At 41.2% G+C, this 22,040-nt stretch overlaps 1 protein-coding gene across 1 annotated transcript in view; it reads right to left on the bottom strand.

Moving 5' to 3' along the window:
- Positions 1-22,040, bottom strand: part of LANCL3 (LanC like family member 3) — a 102,564-nt gene continuing 80,524 nt past the window's right edge. The window contains exons 2-5 of the mRNA XM_059157821.1: positions 17,345-17,468; positions 15,034-15,231; positions 7,391-7,598; positions 1-610 (exon numbers count right to left, since the gene is read on the bottom strand). Of these exons, the coding sequence (XP_059013804.1) occupies positions 451-610; positions 7,391-7,598; positions 15,034-15,231; positions 17,345-17,468 (690 nt within the window). The 3' untranslated portion in view covers positions 1-450. The remainder of the gene's footprint in view (positions 611-7,390; positions 7,599-15,033; positions 15,232-17,344; positions 17,469-22,040) is intronic.

Raw genomic sequence — 22,040 nt, 5'->3', positions numbered from 1 at the left:
TTTGTTTTTTTATTGTGTTTATTTCTGAATGTAGGGGTGGAGGGCACCCACAAATGGCCAAATTCTCTTTCCAATTGCAAAAGTACTGGCATCTTATCGACATAGTCCACATTTCAGCTTTGTTTTCTATGCCATAACTGAAAAACGGATGATTTCTCTTTCCTTTTTTCCTCTGATCTCTGGTTTCACAACTATTCCCGGAAACTTTAAGTCTCTGCGGTGTTTAGAAGAGCTGTGGGGTCTTAATTCTGCAGGTTCTCAAACTGTTCCTCCTTCCGTCTGGTATCATGTTGCATTCACCTGCCTTCTCCCTGCCTTCCTTCCTTCTGGCGGCAATGTTAAGGCTCATGGTTGTGATACCATTGAATGTGGCTTATGTGGAAACTGCCTCGGGTAGGCTCGGGAAATCTCAGGGACCTTCTGCAGGGCCACAGTGGGAGATGGAGCCTTCTAGACAAAGACGCTGAAGAGAGGGAACTCAGCCTGATTGGGCTGCAGCAGATCGATCAGAAAGCACACGGTCCCGGAGAATCCCTCATACAAGCTGTATATACTTTCAAGGACACGAGAGCCGGCCTTGAATTCCTCCGTAAATAAAAACTCAGCAAACCTATGAGAAGAAGAAGAACATATGAACAGTTTTAACACGAGGGTTTCCAGATTATTGGCCTTGAGTTGCTTAATATTTCAAGAAAGACTTTTTCTCTGTTTAAAAAAAAAGAGAGAGAAGATCTGTTATATAATTGTGTGTGTTTCACAACAAATTGTGTTGACAAGCAAATTCAACTACTGTCAGAGTTTGCAAAGCAAAGCAGTTTGGTATTTTCTGTGGATTTCATTCCTTCTGCCATTCATAATTAAAAGTAAAAGAGACAGATAAATAACCATATTTTTATTTACTTGGAATAGAAGCAAACTGATGTATGACTGTTCCTTTAAAAGAGTAAATACGCTGTGTTTCTGCAGTCATATCATTTCTGAGCTAGGTTTCATTTATATGTGACAGAGAGCAGAGACTGTGAAAATAAATGGGCAAGATTTTATACAATCTGTGCTTTGGGCAAACAAAGGAATAAGATGAATGGGAAAAGGCGAGCAACATTTTATAATCATGACATCAAATAGCAAACTCAGCTACAAGATAGATTATTTTTAGGACATCTGCCTTAAAAACAAATCACTAGCCTCCAGATTCTCAATGAAAGATCCTTTTTCTTCTACCTGCATTTGCCACAGATCCTATTCAAATTCTTTACAATGAGTAACATTTATAGTACTTAAGAACTTTGAAAGTGTTGTGACCTGTGTTCTGTCTTTTCGGACCTGCTCTATTGGTTTCTGTTAATGACGCAATCACCAATACAGAGGAACTCACAGATGGGTAAGGCCTGAGAGCTGATACTGCCATAAATTTAGATTATTGCTACTGTGTGAGTGTGTGTGTGTGTGTGTGTGTGTGTGTGAGTGAGTGTATTTTGGGGGGGGGCGCCCATGAAGAGTAATTACTTATTTGATCTTTTTAGGGCTCTTGGATTTATCAACAGCAGCTTAAAATAAGTCAACAGGAAACATATTGCAATTCTGTTCGGTACAATTTTTCTCTCAACTGTTTTCCTGAATATGCAACAATTTTTAAATGGAGTTTAAAATTTTAAACAGTAGAATGATGATGTCTCTTGAGAGTTAATTCGAAATTTGTCATTATGCCATGAAACTTCAAAGTATAGCTTCGAGGAGCCATAAGCTTTCCGGTGCCATGGATCATTTCACAGTCTGTACTCCTCCCAGAAAAAAAGTCTTCAAATACAGAAAATAAAACACACAGGATTCCCAAGGAAATTAGTTCTATCAAGGCACAGTTAGCAAAAGTTGTAAAACCAAATTTGTGAAATAATAATATATGGATTCTTCATTAACACATTAAAGCACAAGATCTCGCAGTGAGTCCAATAACTGCTGACATTTTTAGTAGTTACGAGAGTCAAATATATTTCATAATATCTGCAACAAGAGCAATATGGCATGAGAATAGCTGTGACTTCTACTGGTGAGAGTCACGGCTAGCACTAATTCTCCTGTGGCTTATTACCCACGTCCAGAATTGAAGGTAATGCTCCATTTCAGTTTGAAATATAAGGCTTTTCTCAAGTAAATTCACAAACCCTAGATTACGAAGCCCTGGTAGAGCAGAAAGAGGAAGGGCTTTGGAGCTGAGATCCCCAACTCTGATAATTTCATGTTATATGACCTTTGGCAAATTTCTTAATCTGACTTTAAAATGGTGAAGTTGCAGAGTTGTGTAAGATGACCTGTAAAGATTAAAGATACCATATATTAGGCTCTGAGCATATGGCAAGCATCTGATATATGGTAAATATCGTTTTTCACATAAACATAGTGGAATGTTTGTGAAACAGAGACAAACATTCCACCGTACCTGAAAAGAAACCCATAGTTAATTTTGCTCTTTCTCCTCCTGACCCTTTTCCCCCCTAAGCTTTGATTTATTTAGCACAGTATTGAAATTATAGTCTGTATAATATTTAGTATCCTACATTTTACTTAATGTAATATGATAAACACTTTTTTGTGCTTTTCAAAATAATTTCTAAATGATATATAGCATTTTATAAGAGTAAATAGACCAGCAATATATGGGAGTAGCAGTTTCATTGTGTTCTGACGGGTATAGTGTGTTATCCCATTCAAGTGAAAATGACTAATGGAATTTGAATTAAAAAAAGATAAACAAGATGAAAATGATTGCTCCCCAATTCTACCCAGTGATGCAAAATTCAAGCTAGCAAATTCAATTTTCTAAAAAATGCTGTCAAAATAGAAGTCAGAATGGTAATTCTAGAACTAAAAAGAACTATAGACACTGAGAACATTACATATCAAAACCTATTGATTAGACAAGAATTGAACTCTGGGAAATTCATTCATCTGAGAATTTCATTATTGTTATTATCAGAAAGATGTAAGGTATTCTAATGAAGCATTTTTAACAGTAGAAAATACAAAAGGAAAGGAACACTAGAAAAAATAAAGGCAGAAAGTTTCTATGAATGAAGAAGCAAATGAAGCACAAAAAGAATCAATAAACAAAACCAAAAGCCAGTTCCTTAAAAGGCTGAATGACATAGACAAAATGCTGGTGTCTGACCAAAAAGGAAAACCATTAGGAATGCAAAAAGGTACATAATCACAGGCATGGGAAATTTAAAATACCATGGAACTACACTGTTAAGGTTTTACATCAAACATTTGAAAATCCATATGAACTAAAAGCTTTTATAGAAATATATTCACTACAAAAATTAATTCAAGAAGAGGCAGAAACCCTAAATAATTAAATATGATGGAAGAAACCGAAACCATTATCAACTATTTTTCTCCAACTATACATTTCAACCGGTGACCAAGTAATGTTTATTACAGGAAGGTACATATAGTCTGACATTAGTGTTTTAGGAACTGCCAAAATTTGGGAGGTTTCCCCAGTTTGGGCCATAGAATATTTAACTTTGAATTACAATAAAATGGAAATTTCAGTACACTAAAGCAATTAAATGCAATGTTCCACAAATATTCAGATATGACCCGCACATTTTCAGGCTCTACCTGGAAGTGAAAAATGGAACCTGTCTGAAGGGCCCTGGGCCCCAGAACCTCATAACTAAAACTCTGTAAGCTAGGATGGGTCTGCCAGAAAAATAGAGGGGTTGTTTTGGTCCTTTTTTACTAGGCTTTCTAGGGCCTGACAATCTCTGAGGAAACCAGTCCCAAAGGTGATACTGCATTAGTCTAGACAGAATTCAAAAGGACTTTCTTTTTCTACATTTGGGAAATAAAGGGTCAGGCTGCAACCAAACAGATTAGGGAGCCATGAATGAAAATATGTTAAAGGAATTCCTGAACAATGAAGCTCCAAATGGAGGCCTGACATATGTTAGTATTTTTCCTTTAGTTCCTACTGGAAAATGTCATAAAGGGTATTTCATATATATATTTATATTTATACATATATAAAAAAAAATATATATATCACCTGGAATAAATGTATGTATAAGTGTGTGTGTATATATATATGTGGTGTGTATATATATGCACATATATACATGTGTGTATATATATACACATTGAATATTAGCTAAGTTGGCTTGGGAAAACCTTTGTGAGAAAATGACTTTAGAGTGAAGGTCTGAATGAATTCAGGTGCCTAGGAAAGGGAGCATTACAGGTGGGGGAACCAAAACTTCAAAGACTGTGAGGTAGGTTGCACTTGGCACCTTCAAAGAACCAACAGGAAGCCACTGTGGTAGAAAGAACTAGGTGGAAAAGAGTAGACGATGACATCACAGAGGCAATGGGAGGCAAGATCCTGTAGCGCCTTTTGTTCAGAGGACAGACTTCGGCTTTTACTCTGAGTCATATGGGAAGCCACTGGATTTTCCTAAACAGAGGAGTGTCATAATCTGACACGATATACATCCTAAGAAGCAAATTTCAAAGGTCATGGTGAAACATGGAAGCATTCTTAATAAAATCATCATTACTATTGCCTCCATTAATGAACATTTTTATGGAGATTCCAACCCATGCAATGGGGGAGGTGGGGGAGAATACAAAGGAAGAAGCAAGTAACAAAATTGTAATTACTTGCAAATATGTCCATCTATTTAGAAAACCCAATGGACTCTAATGAAAATCTAATAGAAACAGTAATGGAGTTCAGAAAGATGGCCAGATATATCATGACATCTATCAAAACTAAGACATTTATAACAATGCAGATTTCTAGGAAAGAAGTGCATCTTAGCTTGCTAAACTGCAATAAAGATTGTGCTCACAAACCTGGAAACATAAAACACCTAGGAATAAAATTAACAAGAAACATGCAAGAGCTTCTTCATAAGATCAAAACCTTACCAAATGACATTTCTAAAAACTTAAATAAAGGGAAAACATACCACATTCCTGGATAGGAAAACAATATTCTAAAGATGTTAATTCTCCCTAAAGTAACATATAAATTTATTGAAATTCCAATCAAATGGCCACAGAATATTTTTAAATCTGAAAATTGATTCTAAAATACAATGTGAAGGGGGTGCCTGGGTCGCTCAGTGGGTTAAAGCCTCTGCCTTCGGCTCAGATCATGATCTCAGAGTCCTGGGATCCAGCCCCGCATTGGGCTCTCTGTGCAGCGGGGACCCTGCTTCCCCCCACCCCTGACTGCTTCTCTGCCTACTTGTGATCTGCCTGTCAAATAAATAAATAAATATTTTAAAAATAATAATAATAATAATAATAATAAAATAAAATACAATGGGAAGAATGAATGAGAGAAAATGAATAATAAAATATGGCAAGTCCAGAAACAAACATTTATATAAATAGCTTATGATAAATTTGACATTTCAAATCATTGGGGTAATTCGTCAATAGATATTATTGGAACGTTTTGTTTTTTCATTAAAAAACACAAAGACAGATACCCAGATAACACCATTAGAAAAAGTAAGTTCTAGATTAATCAAAGATTTGAAAGTTAAGGTAACTTTTAAGTGGGTGGGACAAATGAGTGAAGGAGGTATAAAGTTTATTTTTGTGAAAAGTTAAAATCACAAAGGTACTAAAAGTCAAATAAACTGACGTTTTTGTAATCTTGGAGTAGGAACAGTCTTTTTTAAGTATAGCACAAAATCCGGAAATCTTGAAAGTTTATCAAGAAAAATATTCAAAATTTTGGTCTGGCAAAAGACCACAAGCTAAGTTGAAAGAGAAATGGCAACATAGGAAAATGTTCACAGCATATATTGTAACAGTTACAATCCTCAAGCTAAGCATCACAATAGGATAAAAATATGCAAAAGAATAGGCCAGGAATACCAATGGGTCTAATGACTTCAATTCTAAAATTTCTGTGACAAGAAATGCTTGCACAAGAACACAGAAATGTATGTACTAGATATCTGGGACAATTTTTTTGTTATCTATAAAGATCACACAGGTACCAACTGTTCATTACTTAAAGACTGGTGAAATTAATCATGGTACATCTATAATGAATAACTGTACAGTCATTTAAACAATGAGCTAGATCTACAGAAACTGAAATGAAGGATGTCCTTTGGAAATTGTTAATTTAAAATCATTAACTGTAAATCACATGTATAGTACTATTATATATACATAATAGTAGGATCTTATTAATATTTATATATATATACATGGTTATATATGCATAGATATATGGACATGCATTTATGCATTGAGAAATGTCTCAAGTGATAGAACTCTAATTTTTAGTAATAATAACAGTGAACACTTACATTGCAGTTATGTGTCAGATACTGTTCTACATGAGGACATTATGGTAAGTGAAATAAGCAGGTTACAAAAAAGACAAATACTGCATGGTAACACTTATATGAGGTATCTACACTAGCCCAATTCGTAGAAGTCAAGAATAGAATGGTGGTAGCCAGACACTGGAGACAGAGGGGGAACACGGAAAGTTGTTGCTCAATGGGTATAAAGTTTCAGCTGTGCAAGATGAATGAATTCTAGAGATGCACTGTACAACACTGCCTACAGCTAACACTTAAAAGTATGTTAAGGGGGGGCACCTGGGGAGCACAGTCAGTTAATCATTCGACTCTTGGTTTTGGCTCAGGTCACGATCTCAGAGTTGTGGGTTCGAGCCCTGCACGGGGCTCCGCATTCAGTGCAGAGTCTGCTTAAGATTCTATCCCTCTCCCTCTGCCCCTCCTGCTCGTGTTCTCTCTCAAATACATAAATACATATTTAAAGAAAATGTTAAGAGGACAGATGTCATGTGAAATAAAAAACAATCTCAAATATACATACCCTTTGGCCCAGCAATTCCATTTCTAGGGCTTTATCTTTCAGATGGACCCATACATGGGAAAAATGATATATATACAAGGTTATTCATGACAGCATGATTTGTAACGTAAAATATTGGAAATAATGCACATATCCCTCTACAAGGACCTGGTAACTAAACTCTGGGTCATTTGTATGATGTAATATTACACAACAGTAACAGTGAAGAGTTGCTCGTGTACTGGTCTAGGGTGACTGCTCAGATAGCAAGGTGCTACAACTTGTATAAAAAAAGAGGGACAAAACTTCAGATATACAGCCCGCCTATTCACTTGTATACACATACACACTGGATCTCTGAGAGGAGAACTAAGAAAGTGGTAACACTGTCACCTCGAAAGCGAAGCACATTGCTAGAGTGCACAGTTGACGCATTTTTCACTTTCCAAACCATGGGACTCTCTCCTATTCAGAACATGAATTCGATTCACGTTTAGGAAAAAACAAAGAACAATCCACGCGACAATCAGCTGACCTTTGCGCCCGGTAGATGTATTTGGAGTTTCCGGTGAGACGATAGAGCAGCAGGAAGACGTAAGCGCTGCCGGCCACCCCGTGGCAAATCCCTGGCCCCTTCTTCAGCAGGCCCTTCTGCCACGTAAGTTCCCCACACCGGATACAGGTGTCCAGGTACTGTGGTTTTTTGGAAACCAGATAAGCTTTGGCAAACAGATAGGCAATTCCTGTGAAAACATTGGAGATATTAGAGGTGACTTTGGAGCCTTATCCTACGGGGAACTTCTCCAACACTCTGTAAAAGGCTCACACATCACCAGTGTCTAACACCCGTGCTAATATGGTGGGTCTGAGGTGAGGCCTGAGATTATGTTTTTCTAACAAGCGCCCTTCTGGAAACCACGTTTTCAGTAACAGTGCTCTAGAATCTTCTAGTCTTATTTTACCTGCGAGATTTAGTTGTTTGAATTGTATCGTGGTATTGGCCCCCAGAGACAGAGCAACAAGAACAAGAGTGATACAACCCATAATTGACAAATGGGTTAAGATTTAACGATGGATACTCTGCTAAGCATTCGGCATATCTGGCTATTTGAAATGGCTAAGAGTTTATACAGTCTGCCCATGCCCCCTCAGAGGTTCGGCATTTCCACTGTTAACGTGCTTATAACTATACACATTTTCTTCAGGCAAAACTGGGAGTCCTTCCAGAAAAAACAATGATCCCAAACGACCTGGCCAAGACTTCTACTCCAGCCATGGAGCGAGTCCTTCCCTACTCGATTGTTCCAAAGGAAGACATCTGCCTTCCAAACCCCCTCAGCAGAGGCAATCTCAATTACACAGGCGGGAACAGAAACAAGAGGAGCGACAGCTATTCATGAAAATGAGTTCCCCCAAGTTCCAGATGCTCATATTCAGAGAGATTAGTAACACCAGATCTCTCCCTCTCCCACATGGCCTCTACCTCTCTCCTAAAGAGGGAAAGACTGGATTTCCATCAGGGTTATCTTGGCCTCTCACTGTCTTTCCACCAGGCTATTATACAACTCTGTGGAGACAGAAATTACCTTGTAGACAACTGATAGTAATGTAAATCATTCCTATTCCTAGAAAATCGCATTCTCTCTGGGAGAGGTGGTTTTGACTTCCCTCAGCCTTTGTGGTAGCAGCTGGTTTTGCATCTAGTAAGCAAATCCACGTCGGCACTCCCAATGGCTCGTAAATATGTCTGCTCCTGTAATTTTCCTTTGAAACCAGCTCTAACACCTTTCCGGCTCCTTCATTAATTAATGAGCTAAATAAAATTGTTGACCTATGTTTATTTTATGTTTGTATGAGTCAAGATTGTGTTCTCTTTTAGAATTTATTCTCTAACACTTCCTATGGTTAACACATAACCAGAAGCTCTTCTCAGCTAAGGCTTTCTGGTCAACTACTGACAATGGTCACCTATAGCCTATTGTCCTTCTTCAGTTCTAGGAACAAAGTGTCTTCCACAAGCTAAAAGAAGATTTTAAAAGAATTGAACTTAGTTAATTACACATTTTTTCATTCACTGTATCCATTCATTTTTAAGTGATCATTGATTACTGCATACATAGCCCTAAGCAGGACTTGTTTCATGGGTATGTGACCTATATAGTCTCCAAGGGCCTCCAGAAGACCTCAAGCTGGGTTTAATACTCTGCTGTTACCATCTTGAAGTTAGTAATTGGTTTTTTTAAAGAAGGCTGCATTTTCACTTTGCGCTGGGCCCCCCCAAATTATGTAACCAATCCTGGCCTTGGGTTCTATGAAATAAATGCTAAACAAGATTCCTGACCTTAAGGAAGGTACTGTCTAGAAAGGGAGAGAAAAGTTTGTGCATGTGAACAATACATCATAGGACATACATTTCATCATGCTGTTGGAGCCTAAATTGAATGGTGTTGTCAATAACCCTACAGGAATCAAAAAAGTGGAAGTTCCCTGAGGGAGACAGTTGGGAGAGGCCTGGGATAGAAGCAGGGCTTTCTTTAGGATTTTGCAGGATGCATAGGAAACTCTAGGCCCAAAATGAGTTAGAGAGAGCATTCTAGGCATCAGGATCAACAAGGGCAAAGATTTGGAGCCACGGCACACAATCCGCATGAAGACGTAGTGCAGTGTTCTAACCAACAGGACAGGGAGATGGAAGTGTGGATTGGGTTCACGTTATGGATGGTTTTACAAGTCCACTTAGGCAGCATGGACTGTATTCTGTGGGCAATCCCTCCCAGTGGGAGGGATTTTGTTGTAGATTCGTTGGTTTTTATTTTTAATAATGTGGTTAGTATTAGAGAAAATGTCCCACACTGGTGTCAAGAGAGACCTAAACAAGCACAACGGGGTAACTATAAGCTGATCATGTTAGAAAGATGGCAAAGAGGCTAATAAAAGGCTCAAAGGATGTGGTCGTTGTTTAGGTAGTAACTGAGCATCTACTGTATACCAAGTACAGTAGTAGGTGCTAAGGTTTTAAAAAACCCTTCCCTTCATAATGCTTACGATCTAACTGGAGGCACTAAGTTATCTGAGGGGAAGTAGAGCTGTCATGGAACACACAGGAAGGCTCCTAACCCACCCCTAGAGGTAGGAAAGGCCCACTAGGGGGAGTGACACCATCTGGTCTGACTATCAAAGAGGAGGAGGATTTCGACAGGTGAACTGGGAGCCCTTGGTGCTCTGCTGGATTGCCTCTACCTTACCTGCAGGTGCTGCATTTCCTAGATGCTGCTAATAAAGCTCTCAGCTGCCCGCTTCTTGGGAGATTTGCACTCAGCCAAAGGAGAGGCTATGCTATAAGCCCACCTCCCCAGGAGATTTCAGCCAAAGACTGGCTAACACGGGGAGACCAAAACACGGGGAGACCAAAGGTCAGCTCCGCTGCCTCAGGACGGACCAACTCTGAGGTGTCATCTATGCCTCTTAGCATCCACTCAGAAGCCAGGTGAAGCTAGTCTCCAGCTGAGGTACAAAGAGCCCTCTGTGACTCAGGTCGTGTTCTGTTCACTGCCAATGTCTCCTCCATTACCTACTTGAAGCTCTTTGCTTCAGTAAAACTAACACTCCCCACAGTTCCCCTTCCTTTACTATGTAGTTCCAAGCCTCTGACTGACTTTTCTTGGTATAATCTTCCCAACTTTCTTGCCCTGGCCAGCTCACCTTAGGCATCACTGCCTCCAGGAAGCCTTTCCTAAACCTGGAGGGGTACCAGGAATCCCTTTTCTGAGTTCCCATCATTCCCTACACAAACCTGAGCACTGATACAATATCATATTACAACTATGTTTCTATTCCCCTAGAATAGTGCAAATTACCCACGGGCGGGAACTCTATTTTGTCCACCTTTGGTCCCCTGTTCTATGGCCTGGTGATTGACATGGCAAGGGCTCCACAAACACCTGCTGGCTTTATAATGTCTCCTTTCTCACCCCAGCACAGGCTGACACCACTGCGGAGACGAGGTGTGGAAGCAAGAAGGGCCGATAGGGTCCGATGGCTGTGCCAGGCCATTAGCCCAAGTCAGCTTAATAGCTATCGATCCGATGGTTCTGGCCAGAGACAAAGGACCTTTCCTACAGCCTGAATCACACAGTGGTACATGGAAAGGACCTTGAAAGACTTCTAAACGCCTTGTCTTCTAACCTGACCTACTGAAATCCATAATAAGGCTGCTTAATCTAAAAGGAAGGAATGTTGGGTTTCTTTGCTTTTGATAGGAACTGTGTCATTTTGTCACCAGAACACTGATTATTGTGCACCGATAAGAAACCTAAGTCAGCAACGATACACATGTTTACCAAACGCTGGGGAAAGAAATTATTACTATAGAAGTATGGTTTGAGAAGCTAAGCCTGTGAAAGCTCGCAATCTAGCAGAGCCTCGTGACAGCTCGCTTGGTACACGTAGTTTGAACAGATTGGAGCATCACCGCACAGGTCCGTTCTGGGTCTGTCATTTCAATGAGACCCGCCTCGCACGGTGTGTGACAACCCTTAGTGACCAATGACACCCACCCTGGAGAAGCCCTTGTTCTCTAGTCAAAGTCACATACCCAGGAGCCCTTGTGAAATGATTTTAAAAACTAGCCACACCTGTGTTTCACACAGCGGAAAGGAAATGCACAGTGTTACCACGGTAATGATGTAACATAACGCAACCCAGAGTTTATTTTAGCCGTGGCATTTGTTTAATGATTTTGTAAATGGCTCTCATCCTGTATTTCAGAATCATTAAGGCTATGAAGAGGTCAGATGGATCTGCCTGCTATACTTTGGCGCATTTAGTGAGAAAAACAAGACACTACACTGGTTATTTCTAAATGCGAGGCATCTGCAGATCTTTTGGGGCGTGTCCATCAGGAGGGGCAAAGGTCCACAGAACGAAGGGGATCTGCAGTGATCAAAAGACTGACTTTCACTGTTCCGTCTCCACATACTCTTTTCACAGATGGAGAAACAAAGCCACGAAAGGCACAGAGTGGTTTTCTCAAGGTCATTTAGTGGTTAGCGTTGGAGCTGCGATTAGAACCCAAAGTTATTAACCTCGAGGCAAGAACTATTTCCATACTGCCTACATAATAACGAGGGCTGTCTGTCACCTGTAGAGGTGGGGTGAAGAACTAGTTGATAGGAAACAGTTATAGGGGGAGATCAGGTAGAGCTGATGAAGTTCCACATTTGCATTATCTCCGGCAGGTTTTTATTCACGGACTCAGTCTGCTGCCCCAAACCATCTGCGCTGTTCATAAATCTACTCTCAAAAAACGTTTCCCTCCAACAAGTGAAAATAATTTTTCTAAGTCATCTTTTGTTAGAATTTTGAGGGAGTTCAAGTGTTGCCATCTTGGTGGTCTTTAACGTGTACTCACCAGATTTATAATCACACTTACGCTGTTTTCAGGACATCTCATAAAAGGAAGACCAATACCCTTGAGGGGGGAGTGCAGGTTGGCATGCAGAATGGGCCCCCAGTTGGTTCTCTATTCATTTGTGAGTTGGCTTATTTCTGGTAGTTCAGTGGATATGGGGGTTGGTTTAATGAGTTTGCTCTGCACCTTATGTTTAATCTTACGAAGACACAGAACGTGAATGATATATGAGGACAAATAAAGCCCCCAAGGTGATAAATCCTACACCATACGGTTACAGTACAGGATTTACAAAGACAGAAGGAATGTGGTGTACAAAGAGGATGGAATAACCGCTCCACAAAGACACCCCCATCGATTAACTGACCCAGTCACTCATTTTAAAGGATTATCTTCCCGTCCTTCGCAATGCTTTTCCTAGTACATTGAGTCCCTCTAAAATATTCTTTTTTTTTTAAAGATTTTATTTATTTATTTGACAGACAGAGATCACAAGCAGGCAGAGAGGCAGGCAGAGAGAGAGAGAGAGAGAGGGAAGCAGGCTCCCTGCGGAGCAGAAAGCCCCATGCGGGGCTCGATCCCAGGACCCTGAGATCATGACCTGAGCCGAAGGCAGCTGCTTAACCCATTGAGCCATCCAGGTGCCCTGCCTCTAAAATATTCTGTATTTAACTTGGGACACCTCCAAAATTCAAGGATTCTGGGGGTGCTTGGAGGATAGCCAGATACCATCCCTGAGAATGATTAAAGGGAAATGGGATATGGGAGTGCTGAGCCTAACATGAAGCGATATTATTTCCAGAATGGTAAATAACTTGTTTTTCTCCAGAAAGTTCAAAGCCAGAAGAAATGGGCTCAAGTCATCACCAGCGGGAATTAGCCTGGATGTAATGCGCAACGCGCTGGTACGAGCACACACAAGAGGCTTTGAAGTCCCTTCCTTAGGTGAATGTGGCAGGCAGAGAGAGCATGGCCAGTGAGCTAAAATTTCCTCTTCAACTCAAACTGTATTGAAGAGAAAATGAAATTGCAGTTGGATTACAGAAGATTAATTAGGTAAGGAGTGGAAAGGAAATCATAAAAATCAGGTAACAGACTAAAGAGAAATCGAATATATCATGGCACTGAAGCATAGCCTTGAAAATTAAATCCACTCCTGGGGCACCAGGGTGGCTCTCAGTCAGTTACGCGTCTGCCTTTGGCTCAGGTCATGATCTCGGAGTCCTGGGATTGAGCCTTGTGCCAGGCTCCCTGCGGGGAGCCTGCTTCTCCCTCTGGCCCTCCTCCTGCTGACTCTCATTCTCTCTCTCAAATAAATAAATAAAATCTTTGGCAAAGAAAAGAAAATTATATCGACTCCTAATCTAAAACTTTTGTGTTATTTTGGTATTTTCAATCTCTCCCTTGGCCAATTAACTGAAATTAATTGATTTATTTGAATTTAATTTCTTTCAAGTTGTTCCTCAGGAAGCCTAATTAACAGTATAATGGGATTTAAAGAAAGAAAGGAAGGAAGGAAGGAAGGAAAAAAAAGAAGAGATGGAGTCTGATAAGTTTCTAGGCTCAATTCCAGAGAGTTCACTGCAGATGGCTCCTCAGTTCTCTAGACTTTTTATTAGGTGATGATGGAAATCCTCATTGAAAAATTATGGAATAGTGCATCTCGAACTTTAATGTGCATATAAATCATGCAGGGATCTTGTTAACATGCAGATTCTGATTCAGTGCGTCTGGGATGGAGCCTGAGGTTCTGCATTTCTAACCAGCTCCCACGTTGCCCCTGCCCCTGGTCCAGGGCCCACATCTTGAATTAGCAGCCTCCAGATTTATACTGTTCAGCACAGATATTGAGCCCTTGCCATGTGGCTAGTGGGAATTGAGATGGGGTGTTAATATAAAATATACACTAGCTTTCAAACACTTTAATATGGAAAAAACTGAAATATCTCGAGTTTCAAATTGGTTGCATGTGGAAATAATACTTGGGGTATACTGGGTTATAAAATATATACTATTAAGATTCCTTTCACTAGTTTCTGTTTACATTTTTAATGGGGCTACTAAAAATTTAATTTCTTTTTTTTTTCTTTTTTTTTTTTTTTTTTAAAGATTTTATTTATTTATTTGACAGAGAGAAATCACAAGTAGATGGAGAGGCAGGCAGAGAGAGAGAGAGGGAAGCAGGCTCCCTGCCGAGCAGAGAGCCCGATGCGGGACTCGATCCCAGGACCCTGAGATCATGACCTGAGCCGAAGGCAGCGGCTTAACCCACTGAGCCACCCAGGCGCCCCTAAAAATTTAATTTCTTATGTGGTTCATATTATATGTTATAGGACAGTGCTAGTTTAACCTATACACAAATAGCTATAGATCATATATTTTTAAAATTACAGCATCAGGGGTGCCTGGGTGGCTCAGCTGTTAAAGCGGCTGCCTTCGGCTCAGGTCATGATCCCTAGGACCCTGGGATCGAGCCCCGAATCGGGTTTCCTGTTCAGTGGGGGGTCTGCTTCTCCCTCTCCCATTCCCCCTGTTTGTGTTCCCTCTCTCGCTTTCTCTCTCTGTGTCAAATAAATAAAAATTAAAAAAAAAAAATTACAACATCTGTTCTGAAGATCCTTTACAGATCAAGACTTTTTTTGGTTTGACAAACTTCGTCTCGACCTTTTTAGCTCATGTAGTGATGACCTAACAGGAGAAATACCCTGACTCCTCAGAAAAGACAGCTCTCTTTGGCTAATGTTTTCAGATAATAGTGTGGGTGAGACCTGGGGCTCCGTGGCACCAGTGCACCAGCTCGTTCTCTCTCTCGATGGCCTCGCCGAGCTCAGGCGGCCAGTTGCAGTTCTGTTCCTGCTCCATGAGGAAGTCCACGCTCTGCCACACCAGCTCCTGATCAGAGGGCTTGAGGTGCTCGTGGTAAGACAGAAGCATCTGGAGAATGGACGACAGGCCATGAGCTGCTCCTGTATCAAGAAACAAAGCATAATTAATTCACATAACTGGGAGCACAGCTCATTTAATTTAGGGAAAAGATAATCATAGTATTAAAAAAAAAAAGAATGGCAATATTACTTGAAGGCAGACACAGTAAACTTAACTCCGTAACAGTAAAGCTTTCTCTTTGCACTCAGGCACTTGAACTCTCCAAAAATGGCCTCAGTTTTGTCCAGTCAAAAATGATTCTTCCGGGGCGCCTAGGTGGCTCGGGTCAGTTAAGCATCCAACTCTTGGTTTCAGCTTAGGTCATGATCTCAGGGTCCTGAGATCAAGCCCTGCATCAGGCTTTGCACTCAGCAAGAGGTCTAACTAACAGTCTCTCTCTCTCCCTTTGCCCCTCCAATAAATAAAACTTTTTAATAGGGGATAAAAATGTCCCCCCTAATAAATAAAATAAAATAAAAATTCTTCCTAAAATTTAGTCATAATACTTGAAGGTACCTTTCTTTCACTGGATTTTTGTTGGGTAAAAAAGCTTCCCAGGAAAATATTTATGCATTAGATAGCAATCTGATTTGTGCTATACATGTAAATGGCTAGAATGTTAATTTCTCTAAGAAGATAGATAGTGAAAGGAATAGCTCTATTAAGGAACTCTAGCAGACACTGCCAGTGCCCTACCCATCACCTCGCCCACACTCACCATTCTGGGGCACTTCTCCTCCTCACCTTCTACCTCAAGCATTTATCCTTCTGCCTGAGGTTTTCTCTGGCCACAGGGGTATGCCCAGCCCACAGGGGCAGGACTGAAATCCTAGGGAATTAACAGGTCTGGGAACAGCCCTTCACCCAGGAAGCAGGGAGTTGGTAGATGAATATCTCAGCTCCCTCACCAGTGAGGTACAACAATTCTGAGGCATGTTCTAGACAGTCTTCAGGGTCCCCAATAGAACTAAGCCTCAGTTATCCACAGCTGTTCACTCTTACATCCCTTATTAACCTCTTTCTCTACCCTATCTCACCTCTTCATTCCTTTAGCGACACTTTCAAGGATCACCTCCCAAATAAGCCATTAATTAATACCCAAATCCTTATCTCAAGGTCTGATTCTAGAGAAAGTCAGATAGGAACTTAAAGCTCCTTGGAGAAAACTCTCAGAGAACTTCTAGTCTGTAAGCTCGCTGGCGAAGTTGGGCACCCTCCTTATGTGCGGGTCATTGGCAAATGTCCGGGGATCACAAAGATGAGTGGGCAAAAGTCCTCCTCCTGAAGGTGCATAAAGCCCGCTGAGGCGGTTGGACAGGCGAACCACTGATTACAGTGTGATGTGATAAAGGAAGGCTCCAGCAAACGTGTAGCAGGGTGACCTGACACTAACCGATTTTGCTTCAGGGTAAAGCCTGAAATGTGTAAATGGTTCTCCAGAGAGGACTCAATAAACCCTTTTTCCAAAAGCACAAAGTTTCTCCACAGCTCTGATGTCTGATCAGCCTTGAAGTCTAGGTGTAAGTATTCTAGCTAAGTTGAAGGGGTTGGGGGAGGCCGGGCATTCTGGCAAAAGCAACAGGCACAAAGACTTGGAAGATCTGAGGGCACTTTGCTTGTAGGAGGTTAGGCAGGGCAGAACCACGAAAGGGAGATCTGCAAAGTGGGGGGCCTGTAAGTTACACTCAGGAGTGATGGGCAGCCACTGAGAGATTCAAGAGGGGAGTAACTAATCTTCACTCTCCAGGCCTCTTATCACAAAAGTAGCCATTATGAATCAGGAGTCTCTTATTAATCCACGAATATTAAACACTTGGAAATGTCAGTGGCTTCATCCTGTTCCCCTGTGCTGAGGCACCATTGGCAAAGAATGTGTAAACCAGTCACAAACTTTTGGTGACATTCAGCCCATCAACTCACAATCTAGAATATGGACTTCAGTCTTTAGTGAAAGCAAATCATTAAAATACCTTTCTGTCAGACTATGAGAACAAACATTAAATTGTGATTTGTAGAATCTGTCAATATTTGTTTTTACACAGCATTTTTAAGTGTTTCTAGTTAAATGAATAGTGATGACCTATAACAAAAATGGAATCTTCTAGTTTTTAGTCAGTGTGGATATTAGAGGGCTTTGCCAACACTTTCACTCACCCAAGTACTCAGTTCCATAGTAAGAATACATCAGAGGGAATGGTTTCCTTTTTTTCATGGCATACTGCTTCCCAGAGTCCAGAATCGCCTGGCAAATTGATTTGATCTGTGCTGGGGTCAGTACCTAAGTAAGGAAATCAAGAAGCAAAAGTCAAATCAAGATCTTCTTTTTTTCCACAGACACTGGATTTTTTCATTAAGGTCCATCAGCATATTCCCCAAATCCTTTTCCTCTTACAAAAACAAGCTTAGCCAGCAGTGACTTCTTTTTTTAAATAACTGATTCTCTTTTTGTTGTCAAGTTTATCCACTCTCTTCAGAAAATTTGCTGTGTTGATGGGAAACACACACTTTTATTGCCCTAGGCTTTTATAAAATGCCAAGACCACTTTACTGTGGTCATGTTATTAATCCTTGTCACAGGAACAAGAACTTGCACAAGAGAAGAACAAAGACTGGGCCTAATGGATCATGCTTAACAAAGCTGTCACTCCCAGTGTGCGGCGCAGGTCTGGCCCAGACAACGGACCTTCGGTTTGTGTCATTTAGACTGCTTATAAAGCCACAGTGCTACAACAGGCCGCTGCATGACAGACGATGGCCTTTGCACCCCAGAATGAAACCAAAGTCCAGTAAGTACCAAGGCAAAACTCACTTCCAATGTCAAACGCACTCTGAATAGAAGATGACTGACACGCAATGACTTGCAGGCTTCCACATTTCACTCAATCTACCCATGGTCCGTTTTAGGACCCTAGAGATGAAAATGTTCTCGAGCCTACAAAGTAGTGTTGAGTTTATTAGGATTCTACTTAGGCATGAGAGGTTCCGCCCACCTCCCTCTGGCTCATTCCTTCTATCTCACCATGACTCTTTGGGGGAGCACTTACCACCTGGGGTGTTATGCCTCTGTCCCTGTCTCTCTCTACTAGATAATCAAGATGCCCCAAGACTATGGCTTCTCACCTTCTTGGTATCCTAGGTTCCTAAGACCGAACCTGAGGGGGCCTCTGGAAGTAAATAAGCGCCAGGTTTTTACTGGCATGAAAAGCAGAGCCCTCCTCTTTCCCCTCCTTCCACAATTATTTCTTAAGCCCCTACTGCATGGCAGGAAAGCTGTTCTAGATGCTGGAGGTATGACAAAGAAAAGATAGCCAAGACCTCTGCTCTCATGAAGCCAACCTTCCGGAAACGCACTCCTGTACCAGAAAAGTACCAGTCAGAATAACCGTGGCCATGGTCTGCCCCCTACCTGCCCCTTCAAGAATCATCTGAAGTTCAGCCTTGGTCTGACGGAATGACTCTAAGATCAAAGAAAAGTCCATTGGATTTTGGCTCCTCTCCTAAGACTCACACACCAAATCTTTCTGCCTGGTATCTACCATTATACTCACCAATTCCTTCTGAAATAAAGTACTACTGATTTTTTTCTTTCCCTCTCCCCACTGCCTCTCTTTCTTTCTTTGCAGGGTTTTGCTCCTCTGATCTACTCAACATGAGAAGGGCAAAATATAATCCAGATTTTGGCCTCCTCCAATCTAGCAATTAATTTGGGAAATTAATTACATAAATAGGAGGCTGTTCATTAATTAATTCTGCCAAATTAACACTTACTGAGTGACCATTCCAGTGAGGTCCTATACCCGGTATTATGGGGGAAATTCTAGAAAACCTGGGACATGTTTTTTTCCCTACAGGGAACTCACTTCCAGCACTGGAGATAAGATATAGCCAAAAGTCTACCATAGAGCAATTTAAGTCCATGAGCTTAAGGGTGGACAGAGTGGACAGAGTAATGCAGAGTACGTAATACAGACAAGGAAGCACGGTTCAGCTTCACCAAGACTTTACTAACTCATTTCCTTCTGGTTGCTCAGCAATAATGATGTTGTGGCTTTCAACTTAAATTTACCTTCTATAAGCAACCTACCTCTGTCTCTTGGCTGTACTCCTCCTTTCTGCCTAAAATTCCCGAAGACTCTATCTTCCCAGACATCACTGCCATCATTTCAAGGCTCAACCTTGGGTCTGAGCAGAGCTGAGCAGCAAATTTCTCCTAAAGGATTTTGTACCCTGCCTCTATTCAAGTTGCTACCCTAAATTTTCATTTGCTGTTGAAAACCTCTTTCCCTTTGTGCCTTTATCAGTGCTAGCTGATGTTACATTGAGTCTTACTCTACTTAAAAGCTTCTATTCCCCCTCCAACCACGCCTCCAGGTTGGCCTGCTCTCAGAAACATGCTAAGAGCCTCGAACAGCATGCATTTCATAGGACTCTAACCTGGTCCCAACCCACATCTTCCTGGCAATATATCTGGCTCTTCAGATGAACTTAGGTTCTGTCTACCAATATCGGTCCTGAATCCATATGAAAAGAAATATTTCTTCGATAGGAAAAGATCATTGAATCTTCAGGGTACGTATTCATTTGAATTACTAAAATTCTCCTTATTTTACTTTTATGCTACTAATTGAAAATCAGCTTATTCTTTCCTCAGCTGAGCATTTATTCATGTTTCTCTCTCTCTCTCTCTCTGTGTGTGTGTGTATGTGTGTCCACAGCTCAGAATAGAGTTTACAAAGTATTTCAAAACCTCCCTGGTCATGCATCATGTCTGCATGGTTTCCTCTTATCTCTCAGAAACACTGTGAAAAACAAAGAGAAACGGTGCTCGTTTGACTGGATAAAGACCAGTTATGCATGCAGTTCTTTATCTCTGGGAACAGACAAGACCTACCCTTGGGCTCATTGATCAGCAAATAAAAAGTGAAAACAGTGCTCGTCAAAAGTGTGTGGAGGAGGAATACTGAGGAAGAGCGTGCAGTTTTCTTCCCCCTGAGCAAATAGCACAGAAAGAAGAGATGCGGTGGGAGGGGCTTGTCCTTTCCTCATCTGTCTGCTCTCTCAGGCATCTCTTCAGCCCGGAGACAACACACAGGAACGTGCTCTTAAGCACACACACTACCTCTAAGATGGCCTCCGTGTTTCTGAGAAGAGGGCCACGGTGCTTCGGAAACAACAAGGCCCAGGGAATGAGGAAGTGGCATTTGCATTGGGGGGAGGGGGGGAGTGATAAGATGGCAGAGAGGGCCTCCCTGCCCATCGGGCCTTTGCCGAAACAAACCTAAATTCCCTCTCTTGTATTTGTAGCACCTAAGGCCTATGTGTGCGTTGTTATCTTGGATGGATTTGGTTCTTCAAATAAATTGTCTTCTACGTTGATTTAAAATAAATTATGATACCTCAAAAATACAAAGCAAGTTTGATTTAAAGTTTCATTAGTTGAACTGATTCCCTTCACCGATCCTCACACAGAGGTGTCTGTGGTGAAATAGTTCCTATGGGGTTGGGCTCTGCGTTTGAAGAGCTGAGAGGAAGTTCAAGCCCATGCTATGTTTCTTCACCCCACCTGAGGGTTGTATGGTAACTGAGCCATCTCCATGGCCAGCAGAGACTTTCATTAAGGAAATGGATGAAATGAACAAGCCACAGAAAGCTTCCTTCACCACAGGCCTCTTTCCCAGGCAAGCCTGCCCACAGGCCCTCTGAAGTGGAGGTCTTTGGTAGCTATAGATCAACCACTGCCAACGTGATCAAAGCAATGGTCCAAAATGTCCTGAGTGTGTGATTGCTCATCTACACGGAATGCAGAAAGCCACTCCTAGATCGCACCAAACACACAGTAAGAATCTGATATTAATTTATGTGTTTCCCTCCAGCAATTTATTTGGCCCCAATTCTTTGTTACCACCATACGTGGCAGTCTGGGCTTCTGCTCAGAGAAAAGAAACAAGTCATTTGACTACTAAGGAATATCAAAATGACATGACGCCCACAGACAAAAGCTTTGAGGAAAAAGCTTTTGAGTTGTCAGAACCTGGGTATTTTCCAACTTAAAGCTGATACCATAAAGAATACTGTTGAAGGACATACAGAGTCAGGATGGAACTAAAAGCTGTTTAAGGTAGGAAGAGTTGACACAGAAAGGAAACCAGGAAGTTGAAAGTCAGTATGGAGTTTTGGCTTTCCTTCCTACCCCACCTTGTGCCAAGCCTTAGGAGAGGTCTTATAATCCACCAGATAGGTTTGGGGATTTATAGATAGCTAGGATGTGTGCCCTCTGCTCCCTCCTGCAATTGGGGAGATGGAAGCCTCAAAGATGTGTCTCTTGTCTGAGGGTTTAGGGCCAGTAAAAGAGATAGCACTGCATAGCACATCCCAGGAGAGAGCCAGAGACAATCCTAAGTTTCCTGTGCACACCATGGTGAAGCAGGGAAAAATATCCCATCCCCAAAAGGAGACTCATTTTAAAAAATTCTCAATGCAAATAATTTCAAATTAAAAAGTTAGGGAACTTTATTGTACAAAGTCAATATTCACAATCGGCTAGGTTTTTTGTCTTTTTTTTTTTAATACTTTTTATGCCTTTTGGGGGTTGTGGTTTGGTTGGAACCTACTAGGTCACAGAGAAGAGGCAGGCTTTCAGAAGATCTCTGGAGTGGGTGGAGGTTTACCTCAAACATTGAGAAGACAAAAACTGAGGGAAACTCCTTTGAGAGAGAAGAAGCTTAAAGATACATGACAGGGCTAAGGGATAGCTTTCAAGCAGGAAAGAGATTTTGATGAATCGAATAATTCCTATTTTGTGCAAAGCCTGTGCAAGGCACATCTTCTGGGGGAAGATGTAATCTTAATA

This window comes from Mustela lutreola, chromosome X (assembly GCF_030435805.1).
Source record: "Mustela lutreola isolate mMusLut2 chromosome X, mMusLut2.pri, whole genome shotgun sequence".
In the NCBI taxonomy this organism is placed as follows: Eukaryota; Metazoa; Chordata; class Mammalia; order Carnivora; family Mustelidae; genus Mustela; species Mustela lutreola.
Note: the sequence above shows the minus strand (reverse complement) of the source record. Positions and strands in the feature narration are given on the sequence as shown.